Below are 15,138 nucleotides of genomic sequence, written 5' to 3'. Positions count from 1 at the left end.
ATTGTCAGCATTAGGAATTAAACATCAAATTGTAACATGCTGAGTGTTTCTGTTGATTTGATAAGCTAACAAAGTTTGAGCAGTTTGATTTTAAACATGTTACTAGTAGAAAGTACACACTAGGATTGGATGTAAGTTTTCCTTTGTCTATGTCCTCTCTGTGGGAAGTTTTGGTAGTGATCCTAACCCTTACTACTACATTGTATAGTTAGGATATATGAGACAGTCTTGACTATGATTTACCAGTAATGTCAGACAGTACATAGCTCTGACCTTGACAGTGATTTACCAGTCATGTCAGACAGTACATAGCTCTGACATTGACTGTGATTTACCAGCAATGTCAGACAGTACATAGGTCTGACCGTGACAATGATTTACCAGTAATGTCAGACAGTACATAGGTCTGACCGTGACAATGATTTACCAGTAATGTCAGACAGTACATAGCCCTGACCTTGACTGTGATTTACCAGTAATGTCAGACAGTCCATAGCTCTGACCTTGACTGTGATTTACCAGTTATGTCAGACAGTACATAGCTCTGACCTTGACAGTGATTTACCAGTAATGTCAGACAGTACATAGGTCTGACCGTGACAATGATTTACCAGTAATGTCATCTGACCTTGACTGTGATTTACCAGCAATGTCAGACAGTACATAGGTCTGACCTTGACAATGATTTACCAGTAATGTCAGACAGTACTTAGCTCTGACCTTGACAGTGATTTACCAGTAATGTCAGACAGTAAATAGCTCTGACCTTGACAGTGATTTACCAGTAATGTCAGACAGTACATAGCTCTGACCTTGACTTTGATTTACCAGTAATGTCAGACAATACATAGCTCTGACCTTGACTTTAATTTACCATCAATGTCAGACAGTACATAGCTCTGACCTTGACTGTGATTTACCAGTAATGTCAGACAGTCCATAGCTCTGACCTTGACTGTGAATTACCAGTAATGTCAGACAGTACTTAGCTCTGACCTTGACTGTGATTTCCCAGTAATGTCAGACAGTACATAGCTCTTACACTAGGTCTGCTCACCTTTTGTATCAGCATTTTGTTGTAGACACCTCTGATTTTCTTATTTCAGTTTTTCCTAACATATCAATAAAACTGTAAATAGACAATCTTGCTCCAGGACTGAATATTTCTCGCTGTAACACATCAAAGTTTCTCACTACAACACATCAATATATCTCACTGTAACACATCAAAATTTCTAACTGTAACACATCAATATTTCTCATGACAACACATCAATATTTCTCACTGCAACACATCAATATATCTCGTGACAACACATCAATATTTCTCGTGACAACACATCATTATTTCTCACTGCAACACATCAATATTTCGCACTACAACACATCAATATTTCTCATGAAAACACATCAATATTTCGCACTACAACACATCAATATTTCTCATGAAAACACATCAATACTTCTCACTACAACACATCAATATTTCTCATGACAACACATCAATATTTTTCATAATATCAGCCACTCTCTGATAGAACAGCCGCACACTGATACTTTTCACAGTATCAAGAGAGATCAGCATATTTTATCGTAATAATTTCTAACCTGACAATGCTACAGGGATAGGTCACTGTATAATATACACACAAGGCTTTTCCTCTTCACACCTTTAAACAAAGAATATTTACAAAGGATACTACGAGACATTCCACAGTGAGTTATCTTCCTTTGAAGATTTCCTGCAGATAAATTCCTTCTGATGTAACAGTTTTGTTTGAATAGTTATAAGATATCATTACCCAACATTTGACCTAATTCTGGTCAAGTAGTGAACCTAAGTGTGAAGTAGATTTTACTATAGTTATATAGGAGGTTTTTTATCTGTCCAGATGAGGCTTAAGTCTTTGTGTAAACACATGATTACAGATATGACCTTGAGCTCGCTGTCTTAATCTCATTATATCAGGTATCAATTCCCTGTAGTGTTGGTGTTACGTTATACAGTTATAGAATAGTTTTTCACCAAGGGTGACCATAAATTTGCTATTTCCCACATTACCCATTCTATAACTGTTTTATTATAACGAAACAAATTATTCACCCAGTAAAGGCAATTTAACAAATGAATTATTTATTCATTTCCTTTTACAACTTCAAAGAGGAAAAATTACAATTGGAAGTACTGTATGCATCGTCGTTGATGATATCTTCATTTCCAGCATTCAAGAAGTGTTTTTATAGACTGAATCTCATAGTCATCATTTGTTTTCCTACCATATATAGATCTAGTCCTATCCACTTTTTTTTAGAAGAGCTTGCATGACCATACTCGTCAACGCTTCCGGCATTCCGTTCTGTTAAATAAGTTTAAAGTGAATTCACTGCAGTCTTAAAACAGCTTTTGTATTTAGGTTACGTTTAGCGTCCAAAATCTGCTGTAACTCCTCTTTACAACAACGAAACGGCCTTCATCGGTGGTCATTTTCACTGTTGTCATTTGGTTCTGAAAATGTGACGTCACGAGCGTCACGGAGAAGGCCCTGCCTACCAATGTTTTCATTGGTTGAAATCTTATAAGCGCCACCTACAAATATTCATGAGGGAGTAGTCCTCTTTCTGTCAGAGAGCAATCCCTTTTTGCAGGGAGTAGTCCTGTTTTGGGGAGAAAGTAGCTCTCAGATGGAGAGATTTTATTAATTTAAGGGAAATAGCCGATTTTATTGTATTGTTTTTATATAGGGAAAACTCAGTAGAGGTATAATAAAGCATGTTAAGGCCTTTGAACTAGTGAGACTAATTATTAGACATACAATAAAAGGGCTGTATACATGTCTAACCTATCTAAAGCATTTAACAAGTAAGGAATGATTTATCTTATATTGTAGTAGGTGTAAGCTGAAAAACTGAATTGATGAGTAATGATGGGGAAGATGTTTATAGATGACATTGGTACAAGGGTAGATGATTATTGACAACACTGGTATGAGGGTAGATGTTTATAGATGACACTGGTATGAGGGTAGATGTTTATTGATGACATTGGTACGAGGGTAGATGTTTATTGATGACATTGGTATGAGGGTAGATGATTATTGACAACACTGGTATGAGGGTAGATGATTATTGACAACACTGGTATGAGGGTAGATGTTTATAGATGACACTGGTATGAGGGTAGATGTTTATTGATGACATTGGTACGAGGGTAGATGATTATTGACAACACTGATATGAGGGTAGATATTTATAGAGGACATTGGTACGAGGAAAGATGCTTATTGATGACACTGGTACGAGGAAAGATGTTTATTGATGACACTGGTATGAGGGTTGATGTTTATAGATGACATTGGTACGAGGGTAGATGTTTATTGATGACATTGGTACGAGGGTAGATGTTTATTGATGGCATTGGAATGAGGGTAGATGTTTTATGATGACATTGGTATGAGGGTAGATGATTATTGACAACACTGGTATGAGGGTAGATGTTTATTGATGACATTGGTATGAGGGTAGATGTTTTTTGATGACATTGGTATGAGGGTAGATGTTTCTTGATGACATTGGTATGAGGGTAGATGATTATTGACAACACTGGTATGAGGGTAGATGTTTATAGAGGACATTGGTGCGAGGAAAGATGCTTATTAATGACACTGGTACGAGGAAAGATGTTTATTGATGACACTGGTATGAGGGTAGATGTTTATAGATGACATTGGTACGAGGAAAGATGTTTATTGATGACATTGGTACAAGGGTAGATGTTTATTGATGACATTGGTACGAGGGTGGATGTTTATTGATGACATTTGTAAGAGGAAAGATGTTTATTGATGACATTGGTACGAGGAAAGATGTTTTTTGATGACATTGGTACGAGGAATGATGTTTATTGATGACATTGGTACAAGGGTAGATGTTTATTGATGCTATAAGTTTGAGGGAAGATAGATACTTATTGATGACAATGGTGGGCTGGCGGTGGGAGTTTGGGGTAGATGCTTTTTGATGACATTGGTATGGGGTAGAACAATGTATTATTCAGGCCTACATATGTAGCAAGTAATTTACACTGTGTATCAGCATCGCCACAACACATCCTACATGGACTCAGCTAAGCAATCAGTTCTCTTTAATACTGTCAACAGGTGACATACAAACAGAATAAACGCCCAAAGTTTTGTTTAATTACATCTGATATATAGGTAATAAATAACCTGTCTTCTGCAATCATGCAGGTGTTTATTCTTTTACCTATACTCTTCCTTTCCAAAGGAACCTTATACATCTTTTCTTCTTTTTAACAGAATGGGCCCTTAAGGATCCCTGTGCCATTGCACTGTTGTGTTTGGTATAAACAGTATCCTCCCCTTAGATTTGTGTCAGGTATGACTGTAAAACAGTTGCGCTATGACACTTCCCTTTCACTAGGTCAGTAGTATAACAATCTGATTTTCAGGGTTCGAGTCCACGGCTTGCCTCACAGAATTTTTACACTCAGAACATTGTCGTTCAAAAAAAATAATGTTTATTGCAATCTTAAGTATTTTTCCATGAAAGTCCAGCAAGGTCTGTTTTTCTGTTTAAAAAAGATTCATCAAAGATATTGTCAGCTGGAAAAAACAACCGTTCCCAACGCATAGTTTCAGGTTTTTGGTAGTGTTACAGGGATCCTGTGAGTAATAAATCNATACAACATCTAAACCATTGACAAGGCCAAAGAACTATACAACATCTAAACCATTGACAGGAACTGGAAACCATACAACATCTAAACCATTGACAAGGCCAAAGAACTATACAACATCTAAACTATTGACAAGGACAAAGAACCATACAATGTCTTAACCATTGACAAGGACAAAGAACCATACGACATCTTAACCATTGACAAGGACTAAGAACTATACAACATCTGAACCATTGACAAGGAAAAAGAACCATACAACATCTAAACCAATGACAAGGCCAAATAACCATACAACATCTAAACCATTGACAAGGACAAAGAACCATACGATGACTTAACCATTGACAAGGACAAAGAACCATACCACATCTTAACCATTGACAAGGTCAAAGAATTATACAACATCTTAACCATTGACAAGGACAAAGAACCATACAACATCGAAATTAACCATTGACAAGGACCAAGAACCATACGACATCTAAACCATTGATAAGGTCAAAGAACCATATGACATCTAAACCATTGACAAGGTCAAAGAACTATACAACATCTAAACCATTGACAAGGTCAAAGAACTATACAACATCTTAACTATTGACAATGTCGAAGAACCATACAACATCTTAACCATTGACAAGGACTAAGAACCATACAACATCTTAACCATTGACAAGGACTAAGGACCATACAACATCTAAACCATTGACAGGAACTGGAAACCATACAACATCTAAACCATTGAAAAGGTTAAAGGGCCATACAACATCTAAACCATTGACAAGGACAAAGAACCATACGACATCTAAACCATTGACAAGGACAAAGAACTATACAACATCTAAACCATTGACAAGGTCAAAGAACCATACGACATCTAAACCATTGACAAGGTCGAAGAACCATACAACATCTTAACCATTGAAAAGGACAAAGAACCATACGACATCTAAACCATTGACAAGGACAAGGAACCATACAACATCTAAACCATTGACAAGGTCAAAGAACCATACAACATCTAAACCATTGATAAGGTCAAAGAACTATACGACATCTTAACCATTGACATTGACAAAGTCAAAGAACCATACGAAATCTTAATCATTTACAAGGTCAAAGGACCATACAATATCTAAACCAATGACAAGGAATAAGACTCATACGATATCTTAAACAATGACAAAGACTTACCCTGGTAGTCGTTTACAACAACCAGACTGACAAATACTAAGATCCACACAATATTTAGAACACTGACATTACAATGACCAGATTCCTGTTTTATGTCAGTAAGCCTTCATTTAATTAAACGAGTCAGAATTCCTAAGAAACACTTATGCTCGATAACAGAAAAAAATGCTTTTGAGCTTTGAATATTCAAATAAGGTCCTTTAGAACCACGATTAACAATGATATTGTGGAATTTGTTTCAAAGAGAAAATGAACCACATCATAATAACAGCCATTATATTCCAGAAACAATCATTTGACTAAAGATAATGATGCCATCATTTAACAACTGTATTGCTACCTGACTGAGCTACCTCGCGGGCTTTTGAAGGTTTCTGTCTAAGAAATAGATAATTCAGAGCTATGCAGGGAATCATCAGAACAAAGGAGGAATTCCTTTGGTTTTTACCAAGTGAGAAACTTAAATACCAGCTATAACATAAATGTATTCAATCTAATTACAGTTCATCAGATCTCCACTGTTTCACAATCTATTTTCTCTGTAGGTTCCTTCTCATTCAATTCCATATTTCAAATTGATTCTTATTATTAAGATTGTAGGATTCTTGAAATATGATGGAAATGGTAATTCGCCGGAATTTAGCAAGTATTTTGGCTGCATATTTAAATGAAATAAATAAATAAAAAGCGATTACTTCACTGATAATAAAGAAAGTCGCGTTAGTTACATCTTTTTTTATTAAACTATCTTCTTTGTAATACCATATCATTTGGACATTTAAATACGATAATTTCCGGGTCAGAAAAACATGTTTTCTCTTTATGTCACGTTCCGGTTAATATCACATTTTCATCTGACAAATCAGAAGTGATAATAAGCAAAATCTACTATACAACATCTAAACCATTGACAGGAACTGGAAACCATACAACATCTAAACCATTGACAAGGCCAAAGAACTATACAACATCTAAACTATTGACAAGGACAAAGAACCATACAATGTCTTAACCATTGACAAGGACAAAGAACCATACGACATCTTAACCATTGACAAGGACTAAGAACTATACAACATCTAAACCATTGACAAGGACAAAGAACCATACAACATCTAAACCATTGACAAGGCCAAATAACCATACAACATCTAAACCATTGACAAGGACAAAGAACCATAATACCATATCATTTGGACATTTAAATACGATAATTTCCGGGTCAGAAAAACACGTTTTTACTTAATGTCACGTTCCGGTTAATATCACATTTTCATCTGACAAATCAGAAGTGATAATAAGCAAAATGTACTGTAGTACAAGTATATCTATTTCAGCTTTTAAGGATGCATGTGTTTACTGTAAAACACACCTCCTTTTCAGAAGAGTTCACCACTCAAAAATCTCTAAATTAACTTTCTTATGAATGGTAGTTTTGTACAAGTTGTTGATAAATTGATCACACATATGAAATGTATGCAAGAATGCGTACCATGATAACATTTTCTGAGTAATCAGATAATAGAACAAATGATTAATGGAGATATTTTTTTTTATTTTACAGGTAAACAATGTTTGGTAGCATATATCCTTAACAATGTCATGAATTGATGTTAAACATAGTTGACAGAATCACCTCAACTTTTACAGGCGTTGGAAATATACATACTATTTGATATTTGTCGATGTGGATGGTAATCATTAACGCATATTGCCCTATCCATTGATCATTAAGACAACTTTATCACACTTATATTCAGCAAGAATCAGTTCTATCAAGGATCGTTAGGTTACAAATCATTTTGTCAATTCAAAAATTCAATTTATTTTAGCTTTTTGTAGAAATGTAAGTATTTTTGAAAAATATCACCCGAAGGAGAACATTTTGAATTCAAGGACATATATTTTGTTTTAATTCTAATAATTATGAATTGTCAGTTATTCAGATTTAACACTCATTTAACTTATTAAGCTGTTGAAGACTAATTTGACTTGGTCCAGACCAGCAGTCAATTATTTCTGTGGTTGACGTGTCAACAAGTCAATAATCTCCTGTTATGGCTGAACACTTCCGTGTTACACATGCATATCTCAAACGGGTTCCCATTATATTTATGAAACAAGTTTCAGCAAGTTTAGCATGACTAAGATAAAAAGAAACTGGTTTAAGTGTCTTTTGATCCTATCTTCAATCAAACAATGTAATTTCACAGATCTTGTAAATGATTAGATGTGAAACAGGCAAAGGAAAGCATCTCTGTGTTTGACCTGAATTCAATGCGATTGTAATGTTCCTTGTGATGTTAAAATGGATAACACACTNAAATGGATAACACACTACATTTTCATGATGGTGTTATTACACAGGTAATAAACACATTTACATGAAGGTGTTATTACACAGGTAATGAACACATTTACATGATGGTGTTATTACACAGGTAATAAACACATTTACAAGATGGTGTTATTACACAGGTTATAAACACATTAACACGATGGTGTTATTACACAGGTAATAAACACATTTAGGTGATGGTGTTATTACACAGGTAATAAACACATTTACATGATGGTGTTATTACACAGGTAATAATCACATTTACATGATGGTGTTATTACACAGATAATAATCACATTTACATGAAGGTGTTATTACACAGGTAATAATCACATTTACACGATGGTGTTATAACACAGGTAATAATCACATTTACACGATGGTGTTATTACACAGATAATAAACACAATACATGATGGTGTTATTACACAGGTAATAATCACATTTACATGATGGTGTTATTACACTGATAATAAACACATTTACGAGATGGTATTATTACACAGGTAATAATCACATTTACATGATGGTGTTATTAAACAGGTAATAATCACATTTACACGATGGTGTTATTACACAGGTACATATAAAGACGTACCAGAACGAGTGGTGGTTGGTTATCATATTCATCTCACTCGAGTTATCAAAATTTGAAATTATATAAAGTCAAGAGGTAAACTTGATGATCAATCATAACAAGTTTTTGGAGTTTTTTCTCCCACAACATACAGATATTATGTCTAGAAAATCATATGTTCCTTTTGAAAATACATTGTTCTTGTGTCGGATCAGGGAAACAATGACCATGAACAATGACATCACAATAGAAAATGACGTCACAAACAGAAGATTGAGCGATGAAATCACATCCAGGGTGTTACCTTATAGTTGATATCCAAAAATAGTTAACCAACTCCTAGCAGGTTTATCCAAAGAGCCGGAAGTGAGGAATCCTATAGTGGTTGTAGGAAAAATCACATTTATATGATGTCATTACAGAAGGTCAATGATAAAAGGGAGACATTTTTACTAAGAAACATTATTCCTCACACACCATTCCTTTTAGTTTAACTGCTTTCTGACTGCAACAGAGACAACAAAGTCCTTTTATCGCACTCCCAGAGTTGGATTTCCCGCATAAAGTAGTTTATAATTTATCTGAAAGACTGCATTGGTTACTGTTGCAGTAGACAATGTTATATGGTAGCATTGTTTTCATTCTATTACCATTCCGAACTAGTAACAGCACCATTCTCCATCAAAACCAACCAATCAACTTTCAGATATTACGAAAATTTCAAGCTTTATATAATTATAGCATTCAAGTCATATTTTTGAAATCTCTACGGCACCCTCAATAAAGCATGCGTAATTAGACCAAATATTGAACACTTGTCTGTTCAAATCGTTTAGTGTAGTTATTTCTAAGTGCTCAGTTCATCAAACACTAATCAATATAATTATACAGGGGCATGGCCCAGATCCCCAGACTGTGGAGTAAGAATCTGTGCCATGCCCCTGTGCCATGCCCCTGTGCTTTTAATCACATCTTCAACACCTGAACTGATGAAATTGTCCTCCAAGACAAGCCAGTTCTATAAATATATTTGATGCGCTGACTCATGCCAATTATGACATAATGTCAGTCCCTGTAATGGCCGTTGTCTCAATCTAATGCTTGACAACCGCCAGTTTTATCTGTAAGGGTGAGCGGCCACAGACACCTGTTTCCTGTGACCAATGATATAAAGCACATCCAGTAATTGTGTACAAAGTAAGACATAAACCGGGGCGTCTCATCACCTGTCCACAGAATACAAGTTTACCACGTCAGCAATACTACTGATGGTTTACATTGTCAAACTCGCTCTGTAAATTCTCTTGGACATTAATTAATGAACATTAGATGGCGATATTGATTTTATCCGATTCCGAGGCACATTTTCATCCATACCTATATAATAAATAAATAATAGAATCCTCGACAAAGAAACCTCTCTGTCGTTAATCTATTGTACAAGATCGTAACCAGATACAGCTTTCAATTTAGATCAAACAATGTTAACATCACCAACTATGAAATTATAATACTGTATGAGGCTGCAGGCATACCATATGTATTCAAATAAAAATCTCCAAGTCCTTTCAGTCATATCTTATCATGTATAACCAACACTAGAGTCAAATTTTTCAATGAAATCTTGTACCTTTCGTTTGGATTCATAATATATTTTGTTTGGATTCCACTTTGTTTCATTACATACTTTTGTTTGGGATTCATGATGTGGACGATATTTGGGATACATATCAATAATGAATTTTGCATGAAAATTATTATGAGACCACCTTGACATATATACAGCTTGTATGTTTTCTACAAGTACATCTCCTACCCCCTCGTTCTCTACTTCTTAACCCCTGTCCCCAAGAAACGTGCACTACTCCAAGATCTGAATTCAGCCTACAGCGTAAAAGAAACGCCTCTTTCTCGGAGACCTTACATTGTAGACCACTCTACAAGTAGATCTCCTATCCCTATAAATTCCTTCTACCCGTAAGAACCCATCCAAAGTCCAAAGAAGTCACCTTTTGCCCCAGTAACTTGCCTTACCCTATCAACATTTAACCTTGCATCATCCATGCACCCCTAACCCTTTCACCCCTATGTAACTTTCGTAGACATCACCATGCATTGATATGGATGAGTCCATTATGGTCTACAGCGGTGAAAGGGTATAAAGAACTTCCTCAAACTCCTTTACTAACGTTGTACATTGGTCAGTATAATACCATCCATACAGAGAATGTCAGATCCCCAAAGGAATTGACCCATGCTACCGAGAGAAATTTATTAGGATAAACATGACACAATCAGGAAGAAACACTGGAATATTTGTTTGTTTTTATCAATCCCTGATGATTAATTCTGTCTACTATGTGAATATAGTTCTTTAACCTACTTTTCCCACAGGTAGCACTATAGCATTGTAACGGTATGGAAAAGCCAATATAAGCAACACAATTTGTTTCACTGGAAAAATCAATTACAATCAAGGAAGATAATAAAACGATTAACATGAAATATTTTCATTATCTTCACGTTACCATTGTCCAGTGACAGTGAAATACTATGGTCTTTATAGTTTAGGCAGAAAATAGACAAAGGGCCACAAAATCTATTTGTAAAATATAAAAAAACCTTTTCGCTCATCCTACTATGTTATTTCTTGATCAGGACAAAGTAATCCAGGGTTATATTTGCTTAATATAAATGGATTGTGCAGTCAATAATCAAATGTAGACAACTGTTCTCCCATATCTAAGAGCAAACCGTGCTCTTGATTTCATTGCTTGACTTTAAATCGCCAATTAAATCAGGCAACAGGCTTACGCCTATACAAGCTCTGTCCAATGGTAATAATTGGGATATTACATAATCTCTCTGGGAGACTGAGATTGATTTATAGCATTCATAACAAGAACAAGACTCTCGAATCATGTAAAATCAATAAAATTCAGGGTTTTTTAATCTCGCTGAATCAGAAGAAGACTTAGAGGTCCTGTTTGTAGGTCAATAGATTTCAATCAAGGTAGACAATCAGGATAGAAATCTTACAAACAAAGCATCACAAGTGATATATATCCCCTCGCATTCACACATTGTGACATATGTAACAGGAAATGAAGTTGCTAGAGCGACGACAAAGTTTTTTCTAAAAATAGTAAAAGTGATCTTGACTTTTAACGCAGTAACCTGAAACGTGAACTTGTTTAAGGCATTGCCATACCAAACACTTGTATGAAGTTTCATGAAATTGCATTGAGGAATGAAGTCGATAGAGCAATGACAAAGTTTTTCTAAAAATAGTCAAAGTGACCTTGACCTTTAACGCAGTAACTGGAAACTTGCATGAAAATTCATGAAATTCCATTGAGGAATAAAGCCGCTAGAGCGATGAAAAAGAGTGTAACATATGTACGTATGTACTTACCCACGTACGTGTATGTACGTACGGAATCCTATATCCCCTCAAACTTTCATTTCGATTGGTATATATTGGTGTTTAATTATGACTATATTAAAGTTATCGTATTTATTACTGAAATGAAAATAACAATTTGGCACTCTTTTTAATTCTGTTTCTGTTTTGACAAGATAGTGTGACATTACAGTAACAGTTAAGTCCATTTGCTTGTGACGTCAGGTGCTCCTGAAAAAAATCCAGCACTTAGCACTGGGAATTTTCCTTGTCAGAGGTACACGATAAACAAGTTGTCTAGCAGTTTTAGAATAAAGAAAGGTTAAGACTGACCTCGGCAGAGTTTGTGAGTGGACACACACTGGCCAGGTACTCCACCACTTCCACGTGATGGCCGGGCTTGAAGTGCCGCCCTTTGCCTTGGCAGTAAATCCACTCAGCCTTCAGTCTGAAACAAATTTTTCGCATGGTCAGCATTTGTGAATTTTATCCTTATGAAGATTTATGATCCTAACAATCTATACAGAAATTATCTTGATTCTTAACTGTTCTGTGCAGCGGAGCATCATTAGGTAATAATGCATGTACACCATAAATCTACGGGAAAAAATGTCTTATCGTATAACCTGGCTATGATTCCATGTAATATCGCTTTCTCATAAACTTTTGCAAAGTCACATCTGGCATCACAAGTAAAAACATCATGATGTCCTTAATTCCTGGTGAGAGACAAATGTTTTCTCTTATATTTTTCTTGTGTTTGTTTACACAGATAAATCATACACATATACAAGGTTTTCATTATAGACAAACAGTGGTCTCTTAATAGAGGTGGTCTCTTGAGCAGGTTGAACTGTACTAAATTGAACACAAACCCATTTCCATTCATCCAACATTTATGAAACTCTCCGAAAGTCTTAACATAAAATTATGTGCAATGGGTACTCAAACCAAAAGTATTTATGAAACAGGAATCATCACCATCAAGTTATTCTTCGGTTTTTAGATAATCTTGATTTTTTAGTGAATGATTTGTAAGATTTTCTTTCGCCGATTTATGATTTTTTTTCCTGTAAATGACCCTGTGAACATATATATAAGTACCGTAAAAACTTACGTAACTTGTGCACACTTTTTTTTTAGAAATTTAATGCCCAAAGTGGGGATGCGCAAAGTACATAGGTGTAAGCAAACACCCCAAGTTTGATTATTTGAAAAAACATAACTATAATGTGATTTTGAAAAATATGTGATTCAAAAATATCTGAACATACCTCCAAGTACCTTTGAATAATTTAGTTACTTGTATAAGGTGCCTATAGGAGGCACGGTAGTCTAGTGGTAGGACGCCGGGCTCGTGACCGTAGGGTTGCGGGTTCGAGACACGACACGGCACTGTGTTGCATCTTTGAGCAAGATACTTTACTCTGCTTGTTCCAGTCTACTCAGCTGTAAATGAGTATGTGGTTGGGTAGTGCTAGAATTGTAGAATGCTAGCTGTGTGCGCCTAAACAGCAGCACCGGCTGTATGCTACCCAGGGAGTCGAGAAAGATATTGGCTGGTTGCAAAGGCCCTATAACCACGGATAATAATGTGTGAACCGCTTTGAGATGACCTACAAACTAGGTTGTGATAAAGCGGTATATAAGAACCTTGAATTATTATTATATAAATGTTCTACATTAACATTGTGTATTATTTTGTCAATACCCTCGATGTACTTTTTGCCAGAGCAGTTATTTCTAATGGTCTCTGATATAAATATGTCATTTAATATTGAGTAACATGATGCCTGCAGTCATTAAACAGAACGCGAAGATTCCTCACAGTACTGTACCCTCTCCAAACAACACAATGGACACAAATCAATGATGGTCTCCTTAATGCCGGTTTTGTATTTAAAGTAGAACACAAATCTACTCCATCAAAACTGATTACCAATTAATGGTTAATTAGGTCCCAGCTAACGAGCATAGATATAATGTCAGAGGATGATGTTACAAGAAATACATGATATTTCAATAATTTGATTATAATTGATAAAACATTTTATTCAGCATATCTGTATGAAAACCATTAACATGATTAGTGGAATTAATGACAAAGTCAAAGTAACATAGACTAGGATGTTTCTGTGTCCAGATGTTTTCTGTGTATCGAATAAAATCTACATTACTTAACGAAAGAATGTCCATTGGTTTTAATTCACATGTAGATGTATTTTTATAAGTACTGTATTTACTTGCCAAACAAAAAATATATTTCAAATATAGATGTATTTTTATAAGTACTGTATTTACTCGTATTTTTTTTTTTTTTATATATATAATTGCTTTTTATACAATTAGATACATCAATTTGAAGGAAAAAGGACTAACTGTATATATTTTGTAGTTGGCAATCTGCCAAGGAACCTTTCACTGAAATAATATAAATGTAGCAACACCACACCAGAAGACCATATTCTATATTTTTTTGTTCATTCCTCAATGTTCTTTGAGAGTAGAAATGCTACCTAATTTGGATCATTTTATACTTGGCTACATCAGAAGTTTATAATCATTTGCGGTATGATGCTGACATTTCAACATGGAGTACAGACATGCCGAGGACAGCCAATCAACTCCTACTTCAGCTTCATTAGACCACCTTTCAAAAACAAATACATCAACTTCAGTAAAACCAATTTGTACTTTTCGCTGATGTGCACAGTAAAATGAAGCACACACAATCTGCTTCAGACTTATACCTAGAATCAAACAGACCTCTGTAAAGCCGGTTGATGAGTTTCGACACTGATGCAACGGCAAATCTGCAGTTACATTAGCAATTTATTTTTGGAAAAAAATAGTGATCACAAACCAACCTAGGGTTGCTTGCTCTACACTTTAAGGTAGCTTGCTCTACACTTTAAGGTAGCTTG

The 15,138-nt window shown here is 35.2% G+C and overlaps 1 protein-coding gene across 5 annotated transcripts in view; it reads right to left on the bottom strand.

Moving 5' to 3' along the window:
* Positions 1 to 15,138, bottom strand: part of LOC110459051 — a 96,417-nt gene that overhangs the window by 53,459 nt on the left and 27,820 nt on the right. For all 5 annotated transcript variants that reach the window (XR_002463854.1, XR_002463853.1, XM_021511092.1 and 2 more), the window contains exon 9: positions 12,548 to 12,662. Coding sequence is in view for 3 of the 5 variants with exons in the window: in XM_021511092.1 (XP_021366767.1) it covers positions 12,548 to 12,662 (115 nt within the window). In the remaining 2 variants the exon portion in view is untranslated. The remainder of the gene's footprint in view (positions 1 to 12,547; positions 12,663 to 15,138) is intronic.

Source organism: Mizuhopecten yessoensis, unplaced genomic scaffold (assembly GCF_002113885.1).
Source record: "Mizuhopecten yessoensis strain PY_sf001 unplaced genomic scaffold, ASM211388v2 scaffold9963, whole genome shotgun sequence".
NCBI classification, from domain to species: Eukaryota; Metazoa; Mollusca; class Bivalvia; order Pectinida; family Pectinidae; genus Mizuhopecten; species Mizuhopecten yessoensis.
The sequence above is the reverse complement of the archived record's forward strand: the minus strand, read 5'-3'. Positions and strand labels throughout refer to the sequence as shown.